Here is a 27,187-nt window from a genome sequence, read left to right on the forward strand (position 1 = left end):
TAAACCATCTCCCTTTCACCCCAAGATGCAGACAAAGCAGATGTGTTCCCAAGAGTTTGCGCCTCGGATCCATGGTTAGGCGACACAGAGCAGAGTTGATTCTATGGAGAGCACAAAAGCTCTAAGTGTCAGCTTCTAAGTGAAATAGGTCCAGATGATTTTCTCTCCGAGCACTTATCCTGGAGCCCCACCTGGGGGTGGACGATGCAGTGATACATGTGCTGCAGAGAGCGTGTTCCTCGACCCAACACCACAGTTCAGATAATGTTCTTGGACTTCTCTAGCGCCTTTAACTCGATCCGGCCCTTGCTGCTGAGGGAGAAGTCGGAGTCCATGCAGGTGGAGGCTCCACTGGTCCAGTGGATCTACCTGACAGGCAGACCACAGTTTGTGAGACTGCAGAGCTGTGTGTCAGAGAGTCTGAACAGCAACATAGGAGCACCCAGGGAACTGTGCTGTCCCCTCTCCTCTTCACCATCCATACGGACGACTTCAAGCACATCACAGAAACTCCTCCAGGAATCCTCTGATGACACGGCCATTATTGGAAGTGTGGACACGGGAAGAGGAGTACAGAGGACGGACTGATCTCTTTATGAGGTGGTGTGAGGTGAACCACCTGCAGAAACAGATCCCCACCTTCTCCTGTCTGCATTAGTGGGACTGATGTGGAAATAGTCACATCCTACAAGTATCTGGGAGTTCAACTGGATCACAAGCTGGAGTGGTCTGCCGACACGGACGCTGCCTCCACAAAGGCTCTGAGCCGGCTTTACTTTCTACGAAGGCTCAGATCCTTCAGTGTCTGCAGCAGCTGCACCATATGTTCTATCGGCCTGTTGTTGGCAGCACCATCGTCTTTGCTGTGGCGTGCTGGGGTGCAGGCGTCAAAGCAAAGGACGCAAACAGACTGACCATCAGGAGGGCCGAGGCTGTTGTTGGCATGAAGCTCTCCACCCTGGAGGAGGTGATCAGTGACAGACTGCTGGTAATCATGGACAATGACTCGCACCCTCCATAACACACTGGACAATCTGAAGAGCAGTTTCAGCAACAGGTTCCTACAACCAGGCTCTGAGGGAGCGTTACAGGAGCTCGTTGCTTCTGCTGCTGTCAGACTCTTTAATTCATCCACTGAGGTCAGATCCACACATGTGGAACAGAACTGAACACATCTCAGTGCACCCTGTCACTTTGTAAATGGTAAATGGCCTGTATTTATATAGCGCTTTACTAGTCCCTAAGGACCCCAAAGCGCTTTACACATCCAGTCATCCACCCATTCACACACTGGTGATGGCAGCTACATTGTAGATGCCCTGGGGCGCACTGAGGCGAGGCTGTCGGACACTGGCGCCACCACCAGTAGGCAACAGGTGAAGTGTCTCGCCCAAGGACACAACGACTGAGACTGTCCAAGCCGGGGCTCGAACCGGCAACCTTCTGATTACAAGACGAACTCCTGAACTCTTGAGGCCTCTTGAGCACAGTGAACAGTTTGATTTATACAGCGCCAAATCACAACATCAGACGCCTCGAGGCGCTTTATTTTTCAGTTAGAAAAAAACTTGCTGTTAATTTAATTAATTCGTATAAGGCTGCAATAATAGTCAGAAACCCTGGTCCTGATGCTCTCCCAGAGCCGAGCTAAATGAACTTCTTAAACTATACGTCATATATTTTACTTATAATGGCAATTTAACTTTATTCTCATGATGGAACCAAAGTGGTCACAGTCTTTACAAAGCAAGTGAGGAAGTGGATTAAAAGAACCTGTTTTATGACCACATCAACAATGACAGAATACGTTAGGCTTTTAGTTAAGAACAAAAAATCCTCCACTGAGAGAAAAAATACAAAATATTTACAAGAACACAAAAAAAGGAAAATCCTTGATTGATTTCTAAGATTTTTCATTGTAATAAAAAAAACCCTGTAAAGCTGGGTTTGTTTTATTTTATGTCTGCAATATATGGAGTGACAGTAAAGTGACATAATTAGACTTTTCCTCCACATACTGAGGTAAAAGGAACCTGTCATTCAGTGTGTCGATAGTTTTACAAAGACATGTCCGTCCAAACCAAAACACTTTCTTTTGAACAGGTTATAAACCTATAATAAAATAAAGGAAATCCAACGATGAAGAAAGTGACACATTTGTCATGGTGCTCTCAGTTTTTTCTTCCAGTATGTTTCTATTTTAGGCTCCTCTGTGACCAGCTCTGTAACCTGTAACCCCCATGTCAGTGCACTCTGCAGCTATTGTGATTGGCTTGTTCCATGACTTTCATTCCCAGCTACTTTTTGCATTTGAGAATAATAATGAGTCCCTAAATATAATAATCACTAATATTAGTATCAATACGAGGACTCCAAATGAAGAACTTCTGTCAGTTAATGCCTGTTTATAACAGCGTGCTAGTGTTAGTGATAACTGCTGGACTGAGGTCAAACTGTGTTATTGTTATTGGTGAAATCGTGCAGAAATAGCATCCTTGATTTATTCATGCTAACCAAAAGGTCGCCAACTCTAGTGCCTTTAATCCCCTCTTGTACTGTGTAAAAGGACCAAAGAACAAAGAAATGCTCCAAAAGTCACAAACACTGCTGGCAGGTCCAGTTCAGTGCAGAACCCCTTGGTAACAGTAACGTGATGAAGGCTATGAGCAGCTATGAGGCGAATGCACTTGGAGCGCGCCTACTGTCACCTGATTGGTTGCTTAATATCCAAGGGCGTGGAGCCTAAAGTAGGAGCAAAGCTCTTTAGCTGCCAAAATCTCTTATTATGTGATTTTTCCAAAGTCTATCATTCATTCAGCCACATCTGAAGAGCCTCTAATCAACCTTCACACAGACCATCCACCCGCCTGTGCTTCCATTTCCACCCGTGCTCCTCAGCAGGGAATTCAAGCCCCGACTCACTGTGACGACTCGTCTTCTGATGTCCGGCAGCATCTGCAATAGAGGAGAGCTCTGACACAAAAAGTTCAGTGTTGGCTTCTAATCCGCTTTGCCTTTGTGAAGCCAGTGACTTTGAAACTTGCTATGCAATTACCTCCTCACCCGCACCCACCGCCCAACCGGAAATAGAAGGAGAGACGACGGCGTCTTTATTTTACCGTCTGCCTCTCCTCGAATCCTCCCATTTGTTTGGGGAATTGTAAGCCTTTCCTTTTTGTTCTTAATTTATCTTTCATTATACTCTAATGGTTTTTCTCATTTGGAGCCGAGTGTGCACAAACGCACATGGAAATTAAAACTTTTTGGTTTGTGACAGAGATTAGCGTCGAGTGGAGGTCAAAAATAATAGCTTCCATTTAACAAGAAAATAGATATGATTATACTGAACTTGCTCTTCCTTCAACTATTGTCCTCAATCTAAATGGCGCTGCTCTGATAGCTCTGCCCTCATTACGCAGCAACAAAAGGCCCAGGGTCAGTGCTTCACACTCAGCCAACTCGCTATTTGTCGTCCTATTTTTCACTTCTCATTCTGAAGCCTACAAAGTGAGACGTTTCTGTCGTATTTACCCTGTTTGCTTGGAATATTTGTACAGGGTGGGCCATTTCTATGGATACAGCGTAATAACATGGGAATGGTTGGTGGTATTAAAGTCCTGTTTGTGGCACATTAGTATATGTGAGGGGCAAACTCCTCAAGATGGGCGGTGACCATGGTGGCCATTTAGAAGTCGGCCATCTTGGATACAACTTTAGTTTTTTCAATAGGAAGAGGGCCATGTGACACATCAGACTTATTGGTAATGTCACAAGAACAACAATGGTGTGCTTGGTTTCAACGTAACCATTCCCATGTTGTTATGCTGTATCCATAGAAATGGCCCACCCTGTAGTTTGCACCAACAAAGATTCTTCTTTTTTTGATGGCAGATGAACAAATCAATGAATATTCAGTTTGTGCTGGAAGATTAAGCCTGCAGATTACTTAGTCTGATGTCTACCTTGTTATTGATTCATCACCATCTGTAAATATTATAATCTACCTTGGATTACAGCTTCAACATCTCCTTCAGTCTGATGAAAACATGCAGCGAGATCTCTAAATCTGCAGAGCTGAAAAGAAACAAGTGGATTAAAAATGAGCGGACATGACAACGAAGGACAATAAAGCTGATGTTTTTTCTTTCAAAAACTAAAAATACTGCATCGAGCTCACGTTCACCTGTCATTGTGTGTTTGGTAAAGTAATCCTGAGTGCTGGTTTGTGCTTAGATTAGAGCTGGAAAGCTTTGGTCACTGAGCTCGGTCCAAAGTGTTTTACCTGAACGAGCTCTTAAACCTCCTGCTTGAAGCTTTAAAAAAGCTCCACCGTGTAAACCAAACGACAGGTCTGTGATAAACCGCCACCTTCTGCAGGGCACTGTGGCATCATCTGCCAAACAGCTTCAGTCTGACCCCAAACTCATTCGTCAATCTGCCTCACAGCTGTACACATTCATTTCATCGTTGATAATTAGAGTTAATGAGAGGTAGCATGTTCTTTACAGAAGGCTAAACACACACACACATATACCTTATTATGTCAGGTGGGTTTGGCTGCTGCCTTTTACATTCATTCAGTTTTGTCTCATATTAAAATTTGTAGCAACTGTGCAGAAAAACAAAAACACTTCACTCGTCTCCACATTGAAAATTATCTCAGTGATAATTTAAATATAAGCTCTTGAAACATTTAAATGCAAACTGACATAAAACACACATACTTATCATTTTAATTATAACACAGCGGCCCCTCGTTTATCGCCGGAGTTACGATCCAAAAATAACCCGCGATAGCTGAAATCTGCGAAGTAACCAGCTTTATTTTTTACAATTATTATAGATGTTTGAGGCTGTAAAACCCCTCACTGCACACTTTATACTCTATTCTCAGACAGGCAGGAACATTTTCACACTTTTCTCTCTTGTTTAAACTCTCAAAGTTCAAACCTTCTTAGAAAAATAAGTCCAGTATTATAGAATGAAACCAAAGATCAAACCCTGTTTTCAGGTCCAGGACACAGGATAGAGCAGCTGTGAGAGAATCCAACATCAAGGAATCATTAATGAATCAATGGTGCTGAAGTAAAGGAAGCAAGAAGAACGAGATGAGTAAAGTTTGACGTAAATGTTTCCTTTTCACTCATCATAATAATTCAGAGTCACACTGCTAGCGATCGAAGATTTATGTAAATGTGACGAGCTGAACGCGCTCTGTCCTGTACAGGAGACACGGCACGAGATGGTCTACAGCCAATCGGGACGCAGAACACAATACGCTAAAAAATAAAACATTGCACCAAAAATGAAACAGCGCGGTTACAGCGAGGGAGCACTGGATGTAATCGTAATAATGTTCCTTTGTATTTAGAATTTGCTTCCTGGTCGCAGAGATCCTCCTGAAGAGGAATCCTTCGGCCCGAGGATAAACGGACTTACATTCATTTGAGATCATTTGAATAAACGCAGCTTTATCTCCCTTATTTACTTTGGCAGGTCTGCCTTACCTGATACTGTATTTTAATTAGGCATCAAATGATGCATGGAATGAGCAGAAAGCAGCGTTCACATTCACAACAAGGACACACGAAAACAAACGCAGACGGCGTTTTTACCACTTTTGTCATTTATTGTCGGCATATTAGTGTGTCTGTGTCTGCAGTGTGTGAGAGAGAAACTGGACTGCACCGTGTACATCACTCTTTGCATTTGATGGTGTTTTTGTCGCACTCCTTTACAAATGGACCCTTAAAAGTTTTGGTTACAATGACACAGAATTACCATGGATTCAGTCTAAATTATTACCTCCATTTTACTTATAGATATGCTCTTTATTAATACCTTGAAGTGGAAAAAATAATGAAATGATGTCAAACAATAAGAAGTCGAGTTTTACATCTGCTAAGGCTGTTCTGTCTCTTTTTACGTCTCCGGCTGTGAAAACACCGGCGACCTTGTTCAGGGGCAGCAAACAGATCAAAGCTCTGAATCAGAAACCAGCCGACAAGCAGCACACCTTCAGAACAAGAAGATATAGATAGATTTATATAGAGAGGTTTATATTCAGCGTCAAACTTTTAAAAGAGTACAATAAACACTTCTCACACGTGACAGAAACTACTTGACGCATCAGAACAACGTGGGCCGACTGGGTCTGAGCCCGCCGTGTGGCTGCTGAACCGAAACCAAACGGATAAATAAAAAAATAAATAAAACAAACTGAAAATCTGCCCACAGTCTTTTCTTACAAAGTTTGACCTGACCACACAAAAAGAATAGAAAAATCTAAAACAGTGGTATTGCATCTGAAATGCACAAAGATTCTCCTGTACAACTTGGCGTCTCTCTCTGACGCCTAAAGGGCTGAGTGGTGGTTTTTCTGGGTGGCTCTCAGTTGGGTTTGCCTTCCGTAGTTCATCTGCAGTCTTCATCTGGCTTCATTATCCTCACAGATGTATACATCAGTGCTGTAAACAGGCACACATAGAGTGGAAAAAGATGAAGGGATCAGTGACGGGGGTCGCCATCGTTCGTCCTCTGCGAGCTTCTCAGTCCTGCTGAGACAACGGCCATCTCCAGTAAGGCGATTCCTCCACCTGTGTTCCTCCCCCGCAGCCTCCCCACCGTCTCTGTCAAACCCGGCAGCGCTCCGAGTGTTTTGTTCCTTTGTGTTTCTTTCTTCTTCGTTTTGTTTGCAGTCATGTTAAATTTTCTTCTTTTTGTGTTTTTGCTGAGCGAGGAGGGATGAGGGCAGTGGAGGACAAAATGGGCTGAAAACTTTACACCCTTGGTCGTCACGATGAAATTGTGCAAACTCACGCAGTCTCTGGTACGTCCACGCGGAAGGAGCTAGCAAAGCCTTTTCCTCGCTGCAAGCACAGAAAACACAGAAGCCGGTTAGTTGTGTGTCGGTATCTGTGTGCGTGCAGAGCAGCAGTGACACGGCCTCACTCACACAGTCACCGGCGTGTCAGCTAAATGCTGATAGATAACATGTGTGTGTGTGTGTGTGTGTGGGGGGGAGGGGGGGGGGGGTGTTGTGGGAATGTTGGCACTGGGGGGAAGAGTGAATCCTGCCAGTTTATTTAGGACACCAACAAAAGGAGCGTCTGCACTCTAACCTCTCCTTCATGCTCCCCCCCTGCACACCACACCCAGGCCTGCACCTCCCGGGACAAAAGGGTCTTTGTGTATCACTGGCTGACTTAATGAGATTAGAGAGCTCCTCCCACCCCCCAAACAAACACACAGGACAAAACAACTTCCAACAACTTCCCGTGCGCCTCAGTGTTGAACCAACAGCGAGGACAGAGCAGCTAATCGCTGTGCAGCTTACAGCGGACGCACATCGACTGTCTTTGTTCAAATCATTTCAAGTTGCAGCAGAAAAACCGCTGAAAGGCAACTTTTACCTTCATATTACTGCTTTATTATTTCACACACTGCTGCTGCAACTTGTAATAATCATAACTACATCATTACTATAAATACAAGCATCTGTTCATGTATTTGTCCTCGTGCTGTACTGCCCTCTGACCCCATCCTGTGTGCAAACACTGCACGCGGCCTTTCACAGCGACGACAGCGCTCTAATGTGAGCAGTGGGTTGCTTCACATCGAACAACTTTTGTTGCAGAACGAGGAAAAGCAGACAAACGCAGCCAATGAATAAAATATTAATTACAGGGAGAAGGCCTTTTTCCTGCTGCTCCCACAGCGTGCTGTGGTTTTAAATGATGGCACGAGGAAAGCAGCGGGTCTCTGATAATTCCAGCTAGCTGTGCCGGATGATGAGAGAGGCGCCTCTTCAGGCGCCGCTTGACAAAATTATAATTAAGCATTATCACCAAATTTCAGTGATTGAGGACAGATCTGTTTGTGGCCTCTGAATAGCAGTTTAGAAAAATGGGCCTTTTCCTGCTTTATTTTCTCTTTAATTATGTGAAACCGGTTTTTGATCAACCAGCTGACGTCGGCCGAATACGAATGAGACGCTCAGCTTCACGTCTGTCCTTCTTCTTCTCTCTGGTTAAAAACAGTCGTTTGTCAGCTGTTCGTGAGAGGGCCGGTGTCTCGCTTCCCATAACGCTAACGTCTCCACCCACATCAAAGCAACCTTATAGATCATAACTGCTTTTGGCATTTATTGTTTGAAAGGGCCCAAAGACCACAGCGCTGCATGTGTGTGTGCAGATAAGATGGTCACAGACGGAGATAATGGAGATGCTTGAGAAAGAGGGAAGAGTTAGTTAAACACTCTGACAGAGGGCTGAGAGAACAGCGGTCAAATCTAAAATGAATTTCACGCTAGCTTCCACGAGCCAATCCAGGAAGAAAATTCAATTTCCAATCGTTTCTTTTTCTGCTAATTTGATCAGCAGATCAGAGCCGGGCAGGCTCCAAGGCAGCCAGAGCAAAACACAATACTCACTTAAATAAGCCGGGTTATAAGGTGCTCTGGAGCTAGGCAGAAATGCTTCCAACTCTTTCCTCTCTAAGGAGCCGTGGTGGTGGCTGAGGTGCTGGTGGAGGTGTTGGGAACTGAGAGGCGCCTCTTTGCCAAAGGTGGAGAATGATCTATCGGCCGTTTGCTCTGGGCTTTCAAATACCTCTGTGTCGGGGACCGAGTCCATGCCGGGCACATGGAGGTTGCTCCTGTAGTCGGGACCCTGGCGCCCGTCAGAGGGCACGAAGCTCGGCATCCAGCAGCGATCAGAATGGCCCAAAGCCTTACACTCGTCTGTGCAGTTGGAGAACAGATCAGCGCCTGTAGGGGAGGGGGCGGGGAGAAGAAATTAAAGGTTTTACGAGCAAAACGGTGCACGCACAAGCTGTAACCAGATCTGACATGTTCAGAGTTTGCAATTATGAAGCTGCTCTTTGATTCCTTTCTGTTTCCCAGCACTGAGATCAAAGCTGCTGCACAATAGACTGAAAGAAACCTGTGCTGACACACAGCCATCAACAACGTGGCTCCGCTGCTGCTGCTTCAGTACGAACACATTCAGCTTCATAAAGATTTCATCACAAGAAACAAACAGCTTCTCAGCTGAGTTTAGCCGTGACGCTTCGAGAGCGACAGCTGCACGCTGATGTTCAGACATGATGATGCAGTAGAATAGAATAGAATTCAACTTTATTGTCATTGCACATGCACAGGTACAGGGCAACGAAATGCAGTTTGCATCCATCCAGAAGTGCTTTAGTGATATAGATATATTACAATATATATTAGCAATAATATAGATATGTGAGTATATTACAGAAATGGGTCTATTATGGTATGTTATAATGTACACGGTATGAAGTATGTTGTGAATATTCTATAACTATAAGTATGTACAGGCTGTAGTGAGTACAAGCTATGTACAGGCTATGAACAGGATATAAATATGAAAAACTATACAGAATATGAAATAAATAACTTTACAGAATCTGAGATATACAGCTATACAGAAATGGGAACTATGCAAGTTGTAAACAGTTGTAGGATTAAAGATTATCGAATGTACAGAATGATTATTTACACAGAGCTATACAGTAGTGCAGTTAAGATAAGTGAGATATAGTTTCTACAGAGGCTATATAAAGTGCTGGTGGTTGTGAGTGGTGGTTCAGTCCATGTTATTATTGTGTGTTTGAGGGTACAGTTGTCCATTGTGGGTGTGTGTGTGTTCAGTCCATGTGTTAACGTGGGTCAGATGTCAGGAGGCAGAGTTCAGGAGTCTGACAGCTGTGGGGAAGAAGCTGTTCCGGTACCTGGTGGTCTTAGTCCGGAGGCTCCTGTAGCGCCTCCCAGAGGGCAGGAGGGTGAAGAGTCCATGTGATGGGTGACTGGGGTCTTTGATGATTTTCCCAGCCCTTTTCAGACACCGCTTCCTGTAGATGTCTTTTATGGCAGGAAGTGGTGCTCTGGCGATGCGCTGGGCAGTTTTCACGACCCTCTGCAACGCCTTCCGGTCCGAGGCAGAGCAGTTCCCGTACCAGACTGTTGTACAGTTGGTCAGGATGCTCTCGATGGTGCAATGATAGAAGTTCACCAGGATGTCTGAGGACAGGTGGTTCTTCCTCAGGGTCCTCAAGAAGAAGAGGCGCTGGTGAGCCTTCTTGACCAGCTTGGAGCAGTTGGTCGTCCAGGTGAGATCCTCGGAGATGTGGACTCCCAGTACAGGACGATATTACAGAGTTTACTGCAGCATGCTTGCAATGCTGCGCCAAACCTACTCTGTTTGGTCTGTTTTTCCACAACGATTTTACATTTTTACTCTGACATCAGAAGAACAACCGGCTCGTGTCACTGCATGGGTACACTGAGTGGATGCTTTCAGGGTGATTCAGTTCCAAAAGGTTTTTCAGTGTTTGTAACACTAATCGAGTCAAACAGCAGCAGATGTTTAACCTGAGCTTGCACCTAAAATAAGGAATCGGCAATTTGTCTCAAGCGGCTCAAGCACATCACAAATGACAAAAGACAACAGGACGGTGAACATGTGTAACATATAGTGGACGGTCAGTCACCGTCTTTATCATTATTAGCACATTCTGCCATATTTACTTAACAGGCGTCTACATCCATTCAAAGTGGGTGAGCAGTTTTTAGGAACAACAAAGACCCATCATGTGTTTGCAGTACAAACAGGCAGGATGGCTCAGCGGGTGGTGTTTGCACCTCGTGTCTGCATGTCGATGCATCGTTGTAGCGAATGTTGGGTTAAAGGTGCTGAAACATGGGATGAAAGCACTGAAGAGTTTACAGGTACCAGTCGATTTAAGTGCATCCTTTGTAGTTCATCATATATGAAAAGCGCAGCTATGCAGGCCAACTGTAAGCCTTAAGCCAAATTGTGTGTTTGCTGCCCCAAATGTTTTTGCACTTGGGCCCAGATCTTGCGGACGCATGTTTTCGAAGCCTAAATCCTTGCGTGTGTGTGTGTTTGACTCTGTTTGGGGCTAAAATGTCCAGCTCAGGCTATCTGCTGCTAATCCCTCTGAATACAGACTGATTAGGCTAAGACTGCTGTCATCCCAGTAAGCAGAGTGTGTGCATTTTGTTCTGTGTCCTTAACGGTCAGCAAAGGGGGAATTTGCTTTGTTACAAGAGGATTAATTTGGCTTGCTGTCACTAGCAACTTGGAAAAGTGCCCAGTCTCCTAACGAGAGGGTTTCCTATTAAATATTAAGCAACGTGCCATAAATATACCACGGCAGGAGGCTTTAGTACGGCCTCTTACATGGAAGGAAACAACTTATTGTACACTTTGATGGAGCCGCAGCCACGAGGCAAAGCAGTGCTGACACACTATATCAGTGCACCTGCTCGCGCAGACAGCGTTGCACTGTGAGCAGCAAAAACACAGCGTGGAAAGAAGAGCTCTGCTTATATTACAAAATGGACGCTGTGTTAATTCTCAAAATAGGAACAGGAAATGTGGCGTTTGGCCTCGGCGAGGGGGATTCAGCCACAGAGCCACGTCACGACATCTTCTCAAAACTACACGTTCCCCTGTCGAACGAGGCAGTCATAAACACACACACAGGGCTGTGCTTAAAATGTGAATAAAGGTTGCAGGTGATACTCTTCTCTCTCCACGGCGTCCTCCGCCTGTGCTCTGCAGCTGAAAGAAGCTTCATAAATCACGCTCGCAGAAAATTGTCAGTGTCTGGCCTCCACTTCAACGCAGGATTAAGAAGAACTATGTCAACATGTCTCACACTAAGACACACACAAGCAGGAGCAGCGAGGAGACGGGGGAGGGAGGGCAGCGAGCTCTTGGAGCGAGCTGACCCTCGTTGCTTCCGACACCTCGTCTCATCTTAGCATTCCGAACGCCGCTCGCACAGGGCAAACGCAAAGTCCCGATAATAACCTTCATTTGGTAATTGGTATGCAGAGGTCTGAAAAATGAATTACTGATCAGCGAGCTGTTACCACGGTGATAACGTGAACGGCAGGCCTAAGGAGAAATTCATCTCGGCAGGGGGGGAGACGGGAATGCGGCGGGGGTGGAGTAGGGGTTGAAAATTGGATAAGCGCCTCGACTCGATCTGCTCCGAGTGCACGACATTGGCCGTATTGATAAAATGGAGCAGGACTGGAAACGTGGACGAGTGGTCCCAGAGGGTCTGAATCCACAGCTGCTCAGCCGTCTCGCCTCGGAGAATTCAAACCTCACAACTGAACCCACATTTGCTCTGTTTTCTTAAACTCATAATATAATATATTAATACTGGTGCTAAGTACTAAGCTCAGTCAACTTTCTCCTTCCAAACATCTTTTACAGGTTCATGTGGTTTCTTCACAGTCATGTCAGGAGTTTACACAGTGAATCACAAGCAGGCTGTCATTCAATACTAGAGGTGGGAATCACCAAACATCCCACGGTACGATATTATCACGATATTTAACTCACGATACGATATTATTGCAATTTTTAAAATATTTTGCGATATTCAGATTCTGTACATAAAGGTAAACTTGATCAATATTCATTTTATCTAATAACAAAGTCTCGCACTCAGTCTTTCTCTCATCTCAGTCAGTTTTATTGTTGACAAACTGAACGGTTTGTATTACAGTCTAGTCCAACTGAACTGAATGCAACCATCTGGTACAATTACAGCTATTCTGAACTATGCAATATGAAAACTATGCAGCCCCTTCAGCAACTGAAGAATTTGGAAGTAAATTAAAACAAAATATAATTTTACATTAAATAAAAAAGTTTTAAACTTAATTAAAATAAGACATGTCTTAAAATAAAATAAGTAAACTGTCATGTTTATTGCTGCCAAAAACAAGTTAAAAACATTTGGACAGTGAAGGAATGTCAGGATTCTTGCTCAGAAAAAGGATCAACATGCTCTGAAGTCAGAGCACAAAAACCTTTTTTGTAACAAAATATCGATTTCTGCTGTCCCTGTATCGATACATTATTAGCAAACAAAATATCACGATACTACACAGAATCGATTTTTTCCCCCACCCCTATTCGATACATAATTAAACTTTGGAAATTTAAATATTAAATATTTAAATTAACATTTGTAATGTTAAAATTGTATCTATGTTATCAGTTTGTGAAATAAAAAACAACTATTTTATAAATTATTTTAACATGCGTGGACTGTGTCATAACGAGCTGCTAACACACTATAATGATGTTATTATCATTTTATATAAAAGCTTTTATTGCTGGTCAAATACTTCAGATAGTGCTGGGATCTCAGGAACACCTCATCTCCTTGGTGGTGGGTGCTGTGATGGGAGGGGGCAGCAATAACAACACACGGTAACCAAATGGTTTTAGTGCCAAACAACCGAGCAGGCAGAGAGCACATCCAGCTGTAAGACAATAAACTGCAGACTCAAGTCTTCTCCCACTGCTCGTCTCTCATCTGCTTTATAGTTTTTTATAATTACACCAAAATAATGTTTATGGATCACTAAAGATTCGCTTTTTCACATTTCCCCAGGAGGAGTTTGCAAAACTAACGCCTGGAAATGTGCACCTCTTGATGTTAGATATGTGTGCAAAATCTCATACATGTACATCATACCCAGCCCGGGCCTATATTGTTTCATTCTTCTAGGTGGCGCTATTGAGCCATTTTGCCCCGCCCATGTCTGAAAACATGAACATATGTACATTTTCACCAGACCCGATGCATGTGCAAAACTTTTGAGTTTTTGAGCATCTTTAGGCCCTCAAAAAAGCCAATACATTTGCCACAATAATAATAATAATAATAATAATAATAATAATAATAATAATAATAATAATAACAACAACAACAACAACAACAACAACAACAACAACAATAATAATAATAATACGGTGGTATTGCATTGGGCCCTAATAAAAAAAATCCAGATGATATTCATGGTTGAATTCCAGATGAATGATGAACTCATTAACTCACATATTTAGAAATAAAGTCATTTATGCAGAGCTACCCAGCAAACATGTGATGTGTTCTTATTTAAAATAAATGCCACTATGACTTCATATGTATTTCACATGTATTGTAATTCAGTGATAGTTTAATACTTGAGCTTCTTCTCGGCTCCACGTTTGGCTGAGGTAAAGACTCTCCAATAACCAACAAAGGCTTGAAGCATTTTAACTTTCGATCCATTTCCACCACTTAAAGCCCCCCCCCCCCCCCCCCTTTTCTTCTTGTGCTAAATTTTGTACAAAGTTATTCCTCCTCTTGTTTCATTAAAGGATCTTTCACCACCGTCAGACACTGAGGACTGAATGTCTTTGGGCTTTTTTGGCTGCTGGTCAGACAGAATCAGCTATTTCTGTTCAAATGTGACTCATTATTCTTGGCGTGTTAGAAAGGGGATAATTACACAATTAAGAACTCATTCATTTCATCCTAGAATAGTTTAACAGACCAATTCTGATTGTGTGTAAACCGCAGCAGTGATAATAAACATGACAGCAGTCAAGGAAGCTCGTTGAATGTTAAACAGAGTCTGCATTTCTGATTGGACTATATCACAGCCATGGTTACACACACACACACACACACACTCATAAGTGTATATTCACGTGACTGTAACGCTGCACTCAGATACCTCGAAAATGATATCTGCTCTGATCTGAGCAGCAGTTTTTCCTCCACACTCGATCCAAACGTAACCAGTTTGTCTCCAATGCTACAAAATCCTGTTTGAGTTAAACGGCTCTTTCAGCCGGTTCACGTGTTCATTACAGGTGACGTCTGGTCTCTTTACATCCTTGATGAGGAAAAACGGAGCGGCCTTTGATCAGAGAACAACAGAGCTGAGTGCCTGAAGCAGCAGAAAATGTTGGCATGACAAAGCAGCTAACCACAGGAAGAAGAACACAAATCACCGTGTCAACAAAAAATACAACAACGGCTACGCTTCAAAAAAAAAGAAAAGGATATGAGAATAATGATGAACACTGGGCCTGCCTCCAGCCTCCAGCAGGTGAAGATATAGTATTTTATGAGGTAAATGAAATCAGTCGTGTCCTATAACTCTGACTGCACAGAAAGAAAGGAAGGATGAAAGTAGAGCTGGGCGATAGAACGATAACGATATGTATCGCGATATAACTTTTACTCGATAGAGAAATTAAGCTATCGCGATAGACCTCGCCGCTCTTGTCCTCTTAAAAAAAAAAAAAAAAAAAAGGTCAGCCGATCCAAATTAAGTAGCGCAGAGCCGAACCAATCACGTGACTTGTTACGTACAGCACAAGTGCCAAGCCGCACGTGTGTTTGTTTGGGAAGCAGCCAGCGCGTAATGGAGGAAATGAGTGTGCTGACTAGAAAAATAGAGCAGGGCGATATGGCCAAAAATATTTATCACGATATACATTTGAAAATTTGCGATAACGATATAACCGACGATATAATTGATGCGAGACAAAATACAACTCCACAACATTACTAGTGCAAAAAGACAACCTTCCATTTATTTTCACATAAACAAGAAGCTGGTTTTTATGTACATTAAAGCTTTATAAAAATTTAACAGTGCAAATGCAAATTCCTTGCTGAAAGTTTAACCAAAAGGCATTTCCAGTAGAAATGGGCTGACATATCCTGAGCATAACCATGTATAATATCCACTGAAGTTAAAAAGAGGTGCTTTGCAACATTAAACTGCAGTGTGCAGTACGCATTTTTCGGACCATAAGGTGCACGGGATTATAAGGCACATTAAGCGAAACAAAGCAGTCAGATAAATCAAACTTTATTAAACTCATTCTTCTTGCTTCCTCCATTTCTGTACCATTGATTCATTAATGTTGAATTCTCTGGCAGCTGCTCTATTCCCATGTTGTTGCAGTATATTAATGACTAACCTCATATTGTGGATGGATTATCTCAGTTGTTCTCCTGACTGAAGTTTGGTCCGTTTACAGTATCCTGCCATGCGATTGCATTTGTCTCTAACCATGAAGAACCTTCACGTTAACTTTTATAAGTGGAAAAGTGTTAGTGTTCGTCCTCCAGCTTCACTGTTTATGTTATGCTAACATAGCTGTGTCGCTAGCGATCACGTAGCACATCATTATATACCAGCTAGCCCAACTTCAGTAACCCTACAAACGTCACTGCTGTTTAGTTTCCTGTCTTCATTTATGTTGGAAGTGATAGCAGAGCTGTACGTTTGATTTTTTTCAGAAATCTCTCAGTCAGAACATGCTATATCATGCTTAGGTAACTAGCGAAACTAGCTTCCTGCTAACTTCTAACTCCGTTAAATGTAATAACTTTTGTTTTCATGGATGCCTGGAAGTTAAACTTTATAGTTACACCTGGTAAAGCAGCAATGCTGATCGTTTTATTAAAGATGAAAGAATTTAGACAGTTTTTAACTCTCAGTGATGCTGCAGTGTTCGTTTGACCTGAAGCATACGGAGTTTAGGACCCAGATTACTCCCAGATTTAAGAGCATCTTAGTCCGACAAATATGACAATAACAACGGCCGCTTGCATGTTCTGCAAAAAAATGTGCTTTGTTGTGTATCTGACGGACAAACACCAAACCAGTTCCACATCACGGAAGTTGCACCATTTTTACAAACCAATTCTGGTTCATCTGTTTCACTCAACAATCGGCCATGTGCGTATGAAAACAAAGGCACCGCGCATGCGCGTTTTACTCCCATTCTATCGCGATATTTCATTTTCCTATCGTTGCCTAACATTATACCGGTATTACCGTGAACGGTATAATATGGCCCAGCCCTATAGAAAAATCAACCGAGCGTGACCGAAGAGAAAACAGATGATGGTTCCAACGCCGGAGAGATTGTCGAACGGACGAGCCATAGAAGTTCCGTAGTGTGAAGGTATTTCGGCTATTTCAAGTCTGACAAAAACAGAGTAGCGTGCACTGTAAATTGTGCCGAAAGCAAGTCTGGAAATACAATAAACTGGTGCATGCGTCACACTGTGCGCCACGTTATTGTTTCGGTGAAATGAATTTCTACAATACTGTTAATTCTACTCTCTGCAGTGTTTAAATGCTTACATATACACACAGTTACTGTCCGTCCACACATACCACTCGGTTCTGCTTCTATGCCCCAGCTTTGTTTACTTTTTCCCACCGAGGCTTCTAGACTTCTGATTGGCCAACATTTCTGCACGGTTAGGAATCTAGCGCCACCTGCTGCTTTGGCATGTTCATAGCAGCGTTTTCCTTCATTTCTGCCTTTATGTGTGGACGGGATTATTTTTTAAAACGAAAACGGAAAATCTCAGTTTTCAAAAATACCCGTGTACGTGTGGACGTAGCCTCAGTCTCTGACTGGAAGCGCTAATTCGTCATTCGGCTTTTGTCAGACTAAAGTAACTGTTACAACTGTTTGAAAAGCTCAGCTATACAACAAGGAGAGATTGAGAATTTCCTTTTAGTTCTCAGTTTATTTGATATTGACAAAAGTTAGTTTTGTCTGTTCTTCTGTAAAACAAACTAAGATTTATTTTTAGAATTAATATTTTATTTCTAAGTGGAATTGACAATTTAGTCTGTTTCATGCATCGTGCATCCTCTGCACACGGCCATAAACAATCAGAAGAGTCTGTTCAGTGACAGGTTGCTTCTCCCCAAGACAAGAACTAACAGACTTAAAAACTCCTTTGTCCCACACGCCATCAAACTGTTTAACTCCTCTCTGGAGGGGAGAGGGAGGGGAAACAGGAGGACAAAGGAGGGGGGAACAACTAAGCTGTAGTGCCTCTGCACCTCACTGTACAATACCTTGTGCAATACTTTTTGTAAATAGTCAACAGTGCAATAGACTCAATACTTGAAATGTGCAATTCACTTGTATTTTTATTTTTTTATTCCTATTTATTCTATTTATCCCCTTTGTATATTTTATTTATATTTGTCTCTGTATTTATATATGTGTGTGTGTGTGTGTGTGTGTGTGTGTGTGTGTGTGTTTGTTTATATATATATATAACAATTCTGTAACTGTAACTTCGGTCGTTGCTGTGCTTTTTGGAAGTCGAATTTCCCAGAGGAACCCACCCGAGGGATTAATAAAGTTCTATCTTATCTTATCTTATCTTATTTGTTCTATTTTGAAACTTAAACGCTTTAGTGGCTGCCTTTTGTGTAGTTTGCAATATTTGCCTTTATTTATCTGAAAAAGTCTCAGGTTCCTTAAGTACATCTACCCTGTTGAACTTATTATGGGAAATAAATATTTAAAAACAAGCTGCTGATAATTTCACATTTTACTTGTGAGCAACGGCACATTTAAATCTTACAAATATAGTTATTTGGCTGATATCGTGATAGATATCGTTATCACCTGAAATGAAAGAAACATATCGTGATATGAAAAAATCTCATATCGCCCAGCTCTAGATGAAAGAGAAAAAGGTGATGCATTCATGAAGTCTGTGAGAGCCAAGAGGAAAGCTAACACGTGGATTTATTAAACACTGATGCAGCCTCACTACTGACAAACTAGATTAGCTCGCAGAATGATGGCGCTCTAAGCCGTGCTATCAATTATCCTAATCAAACAACGACTAAATGCACAGCAAATAATCTGGGTAAAGGCATTAAGCTTTGCAACAAAGTAACTCATGCTATCTGCCGCACCAAGGGTATGCAAAGGGTATGGGACGCTGTTTCACAGCTGGACGTGCTGGACCATCCAGAGTAGGGACTGTATGGGTAGGCTAACATATGATGCTAGCATGGTCTAACAAACAGCAACAGCAGCTTAAGCTAAGCGTGATCTGTTAAATCACAGACATGCTTCATTGTTTCAGCTGATAATCAGCACACATGTGGAGCGTACATGAACATAAATTAGCATGAATTAAGTTCTAAGCAAAGCAAGTTGGAGAAATCGGAACAGAGGCCCCGGGTCACTGTGTGCTGGTCCAGTTTATTTAAATCAACAACAAATTGTGTTAATCTCCACTAACTCACCAACTCTGAGCACGCAGCACGGTTTATATAATCATGCAATCTGAGCTCAGGAAGTCTTTATTTATTCCTGTTTGTCTGTTTCTTGGAACAGTCGTGAAATGTAAGAACATCTCCTGTCAGTAAAACGCATCAGAGAGTGTGCACATGCTAATAAAGTCAAAGTAGTACACCTCCATGCACATAAAGCAGATTAGAAGGAAAAATAAAGACGGTGCAGCAGGGTATCTGTGTAAAGTCAGGCCGTGCTGGCAGAGACGGGTCCGGCTCTGCGTGCCTCTGTCACTGAGCTCCATGTAAACCAGGCCTACTGGGGGTGACACTGGAAGTGGCAGACCTCATCCACAGTGGGCACCAAATAAAGAGCTAAACCTAGCTTTTATACATCAGCAGGGTCCTCTTGTAAGGCAGGGAAGAATTAAATGAGAAAAACAGCCCGTGCATGGAAGGGAGGAAAAAACAAGCAGGGGGGGCGTGCAGTTAGAGAGTAACAGCATGAATAAGTGCATTAATTAATCTAATGAACGGATGAATTGCACGGTTTGTTTGCTACAGCCACAACCTATTTGGTCGGCTTCCCAGCACTCCAGTGCGAGCCCAGCCTCATTAACAAGCCCATCACACCTCGTCAAGTGGTCTGCAGCACCGAGTGACCGCGCTCACAGGGAGCAGGATCCTCATTAACGCCGCCACATATTTACAAACAGCAGTGGAAGCCTCACTCAAGACATTCAATCACCACACGGCAAACATCACAGTAACAAATATTATGTGTCGGCTTTAGGAGCGAGCACTTGGATGCGGCTCACAGGGAAAGGTTTGATTCTGGTGCAAGAGTTTAAGCGATAATCCCACGCAGGCACAACACAACAGCTAAAAGACCTCAGACTCTGGCTGTGGATGATGATGACCTTTAGAAATAAGCATTCATTTTTCCAGCCCTGCACAATGTGCTGCCAGATTTCAACAGTGGAGAGACGAGCAGCTTCTGGACCACAATGCTAATCAGCAGATCCTCCTCAGATCTATAGATGCCCGAGGGGCAGAGAGAAGACAAAGAGTTCATACAAAGCCAGCACTTACCAGACGAATGGCCTCGATTGGTGGCGTCGTGGTCGCTGTCTCCCTGCTCGCTGTCTCCGTGGCCACTGTCTTTGGAGCTGACCAGGTCGGCCTCCTGAAAGGCTGAACTGAAATGAAGAGAACATTAAAATAAAGAAAGACGACCTCGCTTTGTTTTTCTTAATCCATGTCAGCATCACAGTAATGGGAGATATCAGCAAATGAGCTAGAAGCAGACCAGCTGGTAGAAGAGCAGGTAGAAGGGCTTTTTCCATATTTACCTGTTGACACGTCGCGGCCTGTCGACCAAGTAGCTGAGTTCAGCTCGCTGGTGTTTGGTCTGAAAGAGAAGGGGCAGCTTTTAGTGCGTCTCCTTATGTAGAGAGAACAAAGCAGCAGAAAAACAAAAGAACATTACATCCATCGAGCCAGAGACGACACAACCCACACAGCTTTGAGTTGACGTAACTATTACATGTGTCATTCATCTCCACCAGTGGAGACTTCCATCCCACAGGGAGGGGAAGCTCTGCAGACATGTTGCCAAGGTGCAAGGTGAAGTAGCGCACCTATGTAGGCTGCAGCAGCCCAGAGATCCAACATTTTGAACAGTATATATTTAATCCTGGGTGACTGGGCTTCACGCACACATATACACCCATTATACTCCCACACCCACCAGCAGCCTCTTTGCCAACATACATTGTCTTTATACACCTTTTCTAATTTATCAGCCGTGGAAGCACATCATAAACATGCAGTCGTTGCTGTTTAAGGATCGCAAAAGTCAAGGTTTCTCATTTCCATATCTGCTTTCATTTTCTATCACATCGTGTTACAGTTGATGTATCGGCACACAGTAACACCCATCTGAGGAGCTAGCATGCCAGTGAAGTGAAATTTGGGGGATGAAATGGCTCCTGAATGTCTCTGGTTTATATTTCATTCTTATCAGACGTCTAAGGGGACATGAATCAGGTTTAGGCATGCGGAGGAACTCAGATGGAAAGGTTTAAACCGCAGGCAGGAGAGGGGCTCTTACCTCATTTGATAAAATGCTGCCGTTTGATATGATGTCAGGCTGCTGGTCTGTGTACCCTGTCACTATGGCCCCACACGGGTTGTGATCGGTGTCTGTGCTCCTAGAAGGACTACATGGCTTTAGGAACATGAGGTCAGTTTTGGCAGACTCTGGAGTGAGACATACCTGGTAGCAATAGTTCTGGTTTTGGTGGTGGGAGCCAAAGCTCCCAGATTCCTCCACAGGGACTTGAGCTGTGCCAGCCCCGCTGACATTAACGGCACTTTGCACCAGCATGATATCCGACTTGCTGAGCTTTTTCTTGCGGGCCCTGCCCTGCCGCGAGCAGCAGGAGCTGCAGCCAAAACAGCAGTCACTGGTCAGGCAAGTATAGATGTTAAGCTTTTTGTCCTTCTGACAGCGCACAGCCAGCACAATCATAACCAGGAGGAAGATGAAGGAGACGGAGCCCAGGGCGATGATAAGGATGAGAGTGAGGTCCAGGGTGCTGTCCTTTGCCTTGGAGGTCCCGCCTTTCTCCCCACCGCCACGGCCTTCAGCCACACTGTCCACCAGCACCACCAGCACGCTGGCGCTAGAGGACAGAGGCGGCTGGCCGTGGTCTCGCACCTCAATCAACAGGTCGTACTGCTGATGGGGGTCTCGCTTGACCGATACCCGCCTCGCAGTCCTGAGTTCACCTGTTCTCCAGTCCATCCTGAACATGCCATTCTCGTTTCCCCTCTGGATGCTGTAGGACAGACGAGCGTTCTCTCCATCATCCGCATCCATGGCCACGACACGTGTCACCAGATAGCCTGGCTCAGCAGAGCGAGGCAGGGGCTCCTTGGCTGTGCCGTTCTTTCCCAGGGGAGCCAGCACTAGCGGGGCGTTGTCATTCTGGTCCACAATGATGACTTTAACAGTGGCATTGGAGGAGAGCTCTGGGGTCCCTGCGTCTTTGGCCTTGACCATGAACGTGAACTCCTTCAGCTGCTCATAATCGAATGATCTGAGAGCATAGAGATAGCCTGTCTCCTCGTTGATTGACACATAGGTTTTGACTGACATGCCCTGGATGTCACACTCTAATATGGAGTAGCTGATGACAGCATTCTGCCCAATGTCCGGGTCCAGGGCCGTCACCGCGTGTATGTACGCCCCTGGCACGTTGTTTTCTGTCACGTACACGTCATATACGGGCTGTGTGAACGTGGGCGCGTTGTCGTTTTCGTCTGACACCTGCACTCGAATGGATTTACTGGTGGCCAGTGACGGCGTTCCTTTATCGCGCGCGACCACAGTGACGGAGTAGGAGTCCGCCTGCTCGCGGTTCAGCGGCCCGTCGGTGACTATAGTGAAGTAATTTTTAAAGGAAGATTTCAGTTTAAACGGGACGTCGCCGAGGATCTCCACGTGGACCTGTCCGTTCTCCTCTGCGTCCCGATCCGTGACGCTCAGCAGCGCGATCACGGTCCCGGGAGCCGCATTCTCGCTCACCGACTCCGTGACAGTGCTGAAAGTAATTTCCGGTGCGTTGTCGTTCACGTCGCTGAGTTTGACGAGGACTTTACAGTGCGCGGGCACGGCGTTTGGTCCCAGATCTTTGGCCTGAACAAAGATTTGATAGAGGCTGCTCTCCTCGAAATCCACCTCTCCGCGCACCTCGATGCGCCCGGTGCGTGAATCTATAGAGAACAGGTCTTTGACGCGGCTGGAGATGTGGTTGCTGAATGAATAAACGATTTCTCCATTCAGTCCCTCGTCCAGGTCGGTGGCGTTCAGCTGTATGACAAGCGTGCCCAGCGGCGCGTTCTCCGACAGGCTCACCGTGTACACCGGCTGCTCAAACACGGGCACGTTGTCGTTAGAGTCCAACACTTTGACGACCAGCAGCGCGGTGCCAGTCCGCGGAGGCTGACCGCCGTCCACGGCGGTTAGCACGTACCTGTGCGCCGTCTGCTGCTCCCGGTCCAGCGGCTTCTCCAACACAAGCTCCGCGAACTTGTTCCCGTCCGTCTGGGTCTGCACGTCCAGGTAAAAGAAGTTGTTCGTGGTGATATCGTACGTGCGTAAAGCGTTGGAGCCAACGTCCGGGTCGAACGCGCTCTCCAAGGGGAAGCGGGTGCCCGAAGTGGCGCTCTCTGAGATCTCCACCGTGATATCGGTCTCCGGGAAACTGGGTGGGTTGTCGTTAATGTCCACCACTTCGATTTCAACCCGGAATAGTTCTAATGGGTTCTCCAAGAACACCTCCATGTTTAGCTGACAGCTCGCACTCTGCTTGCAAATCTGCTCCCGGTCGATTTTCTCGTTAACGAACAGGACCCCGTTCTCCAGGTTCACCTCCAGATAGGGTGTCCGAGAGTTGGGCACCACTTGGAAGCGCCGGGAGGCTAGCTTGGTGAGGTCCAGACCCAGGTCCTCGGCAATATTTCCCACCAGCGTGCCATGGTCCGCCTCCTCCGGGACAGAGTAGCGTATCTGACAGAGCACTCCATCCGCGATGCACAGGACAAGCAAAAGCACAATCATCGCCGTGAAAACAAGTGCACTTGGGTAAAAATATCATATATGTTAGTGAAAAAATGTCAGTTTACATCACCCATTACAGTAAATGCGTAAAGTCTCCAAAATGCGTAAAGTCTCTGTAAATGTACAAGAGGTCCGGAAAACTCTGTGGGATTAAAAAAAGGCGCATTTCATTTCTGACAGGAATCCAAAGGACTCGATGATATTTTTCACTTTTAAAAACTGGCTCTGTTACTTTCGCACATGCGTCCAGGTGAAGCCTCAGCGCACATTCCAGTAAAGCGCAGAATCTCAGACAGCTGAAAGTTGGAAACATAAATTATAATCCACAGGAAAAACATACGACTCTGTCTTCAGTGATGAAATCTACTGCAGACTCTGGCCGTCTCTTTCCTCTCGGCGTCCTGTTCCTCACTGCAGCCGCCTCCACTCCACTCTCCACTGATGCTCTTCACTCAACTGTTTGCTTTTTTCCCTGAGTCGCGCCTCCCCTCTCAGCCCCCGCAGCTGTAAATCACGCGGAAAGCTCTCTCCTGATTGGCTGTTGGGGTTGCTCGTCCGCTCGGCCTTCGTCTCCCTCACTGCTTCTCTGTATCTCTCTACCTCCCTCTGAGCGCAGACTGACTTCTCTTAAGGATACCTGCCTGCAGGCAAAGAGAAAAGGGGACAGGAGCGAGAAGGAATTTATTTCTCAAGTGCGTAATGCCCTTCCCAACTCGTCCGTTATAAAGTGCACCACTAATGAACCAGGGTGTGATTAGAGTGGAGCACTTGTTGACTTGGTGGCAGAGCCTGTGTGAGCCTGAGGACACGCTGGGCGAGCCAGGTTAATGCATGCAAATGTTGTGATATGCATGTATTCAGCATTCACGTGCTGCTCTCAGGGCTGTGCGATATAATTACAGCCAACGGTAGAAGCGTTACATCTCTGTTCCAACCACACAGCAGTGGAACAGAGAGGCAGGGGGAGTAGCACATCCGCGGAGCGCATACGACCCCTGCCGGAGTAAATGCAAACCAGGGTCTGAATCACGGCCAGCACTTCAGTGTAATACAAATAGTTATTGTCACATGCATACTCTGATTTTATGCGTGGACCAATGAACGTGGCGAGAGTAAAAGGTAAAAGTAGAAGATGGTATGATTATCTTTTACTGTGAGAGTAGAAAACGCGCAGACGCGCTGTCATTCAAACATAAGTGCGGTGAGCAGGCTAATCGATCCTCTAAACAACTTCTGTATGTGTCAAAGGCCTGGGCGGCGAGGTTTCGGGGGTCCGTGCCGGCTCAGTGAAGTCTCTGTGCCGTGTGGGCTGAACTCTAGTGATACACTTAATTCATACGCTTTAGTAAAAACACGCATATCACTGACAGGTTATTGCAGTACAGCTCCACTTAATCATTCAGTTCACAGCAGTTTGGTGCGTTTGCAGAAATCGCAGATGGGCCCCTGAAACTAAAAAGAGGTCACGCATCAGCTTTTGACCTTCTTGAAAAGTGCAAAACAAAGAGAAATGTGTTGAGGACACTGTGAGCTTACAATGAGGAGGTCATTGATCCACTTTGCTCCTGATTTGTGTCTGCAGTCTAACAGAGATATTTGTGCTTTTCCTTTTTTAGCGCAGTAACAAAATGATGTGATTTTGGTCCTCAGGTACTGGTGACACGAACGCTGGAGTCAGCTGCAGCTCGGTCTGTATGTTGTGGTCACTCGGGGTTTCTGTGTCCACCATGGATGTTAGGGAAGATCACATGTCATGTTCACAGAATAAACAAACAAACAAAAGGACGGCTAATAAGAAGAGCAGGATGCAGTAGATATCTCAGCATGTTTCATCTACAGGACACCTGTCAGTACTTTACTCTGGTTACTCAGTAACACAGAGTCAGACTGCTTTGACGACTGAATGCAACACATTTTAGAAAATCTACGTTCTATTAACAGAAATCCAGAAAGGTTGAACTTTGGTGTTTGCATTGTTATTTCAAGCAGGGAATTTTAGTCAGTTTAAAGGAGGAAGCATAACAAGCTCAAAATCAAGGATCTGTACCAGAAGTGACTATTTCCTGATTTTTAATATAGATTATAGAGTAAATTTAGTTTTATGTGTATAATGAAATGTTACTTTGTGATTTGTATTTTCCCCTTTTGTTGTTTTATAGATTTAGTTTGACGTCAGCTGTTGGAGAATGAATTGCATGAAGGAACTGAGACATTAATGTGCAAAAGTCTCAATTCTTCATATTTTGCAGGGAAAGTAGCAAATAGCCGCAGCACTTTATCAGAGCGTGTAAATATATATGGAAATGCAGTATGTTCTTCTTCTTTTGGCTGCTCCCTCTAGAGGTCACCACAGTGGATGGTCTGCTTCCATCCTCAGCATCCTCCTCCCTCACACCAATCCTCTGCTTGCCCTCCTTCACTGCATCCTACCAACCTTTATACTCGACGTTTGTCTCTAAGGGTTTGACCTGAGCGTCTCTCTGATATACTCCTTCCTGTCCAAGGACAGACATTGACCACAGACCATCAGAAAGCCTGCAAAACTAGTGAGCAAGAAAACTTTAGACAATGAAAAAAGACTGGAGGCTTTTTTCACAAAAACAAAAATACATACAACACAGTTGAATTATGACCTCATCACTTTGACCTTTGACCTTAGCTTAAACAGCCGCTCTGTGCCTACAGCTGAGTGGGGAGAGGAGCTGCTCTGAGACCTAGTGCTCCCCCTAGTGAACCACTACACAACACACACTGCTGCTTCCAACACACAGCCCTCTCCCCTCTCTGCACAAACTCGAAAATCTCCACAAACTCACACGAGTGACAGACAGTGAGGGAAACAGACGCACAAGTGCATGATTCACATTGTCTGCAGACTGTTAGAGCAGCACAAGAAACATGAATCGGTTCAAGGAACATATTTTCTAAATCTAGTCAGTGCTGCGGTCAGATATGGATCACCATCAAGATAGTGAGCTAAGTGACAGAGTAGGGCTGGGAGAAGTGGACACGCACACGCTCAGCACTAATACAGGGAGAGTTTTCACAAATGTGATCACAGCTTGTTCGTCACGTCCATGCAAAGCAAACATTTTATCACTGTGTGTCGAGATTTTACACGATTGTAACAATTTATGTTTTCATTTTACAGCTAAAAGTACAGCACGTTTGATAAAGCAATGCTCTTCTCAAACATCCAGGAAGCTTAGAGAAAAGAAGAGAGTGGCCTAAAGCAATCTCACCCATCAGATAATTAGAGCAGGAGAAGCAGCTCGTAATCATTAAGTGTGATAAAGCTACAGGGACTTTTCACCGTCACCTTGCTGCGTGCCACACACTTCATTTTTCCATCACTTTGCTTCTTTTTTTTGTTTTTTAAAGGACCTACATCGTGCACTCAGGCCCAGCAGTGCATACTCTCTTATATAGAATACATTTTTGGAGCAGTGTACAAATACTCTGTACTTTTCAAGACACAACAAGGTTCTTTTTTTTCCTAAATACTATTTAATGTGCAGCCATTCTTGTAACAAAGATTACAACATAAAATGGCTCGCTGCCCCGCGGTGGTGGCTGTAGCTCAGGAGGTCGTGCAGGTCACCTGCTAACTGGCAGGTTGATGGTTT

At 44.5% G+C, this 27,187-nt stretch overlaps 1 protein-coding gene across 2 annotated transcripts; it reads right to left on the reverse strand.

The window, feature by feature from the left end:
- Positions 1–5,605: 5,605 nt before the first annotated feature.
- Positions 5,606–24,007, reverse strand: pcdh10b (protocadherin 10b). Of its 2 annotated transcripts, none has more exons than XM_085282383.1 (5): positions 21,213–24,007; positions 20,287–20,345; positions 20,027–20,133; positions 8,610–8,767; positions 5,606–6,869 (listed from the first exon to the last, which is right to left on the reverse strand). In XM_085282383.1, the coding sequence occupies exons 1-5, from the start codon at positions 23,559–23,561 to the stop codon at positions 6,816–6,818; spliced, it is 2,727 nt and encodes a 908-aa protein (XP_085138509.1). In that variant the 5' UTR covers positions 23,562–24,007; the 3' UTR covers positions 5,606–6,815. The 2 variants fall into 2 exon arrangements, with proteins under 2 accessions (XP_085138509.1, XP_085138500.1); XM_085282374.1 differs by having other exon boundaries at positions 21,048–24,007.
- Positions 24,008–27,187: the final 3,180 nt, after the last annotated feature.

This window comes from Mchenga conophoros, linkage group LG2 (assembly GCF_057382185.1).
Source record: "Mchenga conophoros isolate Kocher_MC1m ecotype Shallow Benthic linkage group LG2, M_conophoros_male_GT1.1, whole genome shotgun sequence".
Taxonomy (NCBI): domain Eukaryota; kingdom Metazoa; phylum Chordata; class Actinopteri; order Cichliformes; family Cichlidae; genus Mchenga; species Mchenga conophoros.

Excerpts from the sequence above, each read along its gene's own strand:
- pcdh10b (XM_085282374.1), bottom strand. The coding sequence starts at position 23,561 with ATGATTGTGCTTTTGCTTGTCCTGTGCATCGCGGATGGAGTGCTCTGT. Across the intron at positions 20,134-20,286 it reads AGGCCGCGACGTGTCAACAG|TTCAGCCTTTCAGGAGGCCG; the intron begins GTAAATATGGAA and ends TCTTCATTTCAG. Across the intron at positions 8,768-20,026 it reads CAATCGAGGCCATTCGTCTG|GCGCTGATCTGTTCTCCAAC; the intron begins GTAAGTGCTGGC and ends CCTCCCCTACAG.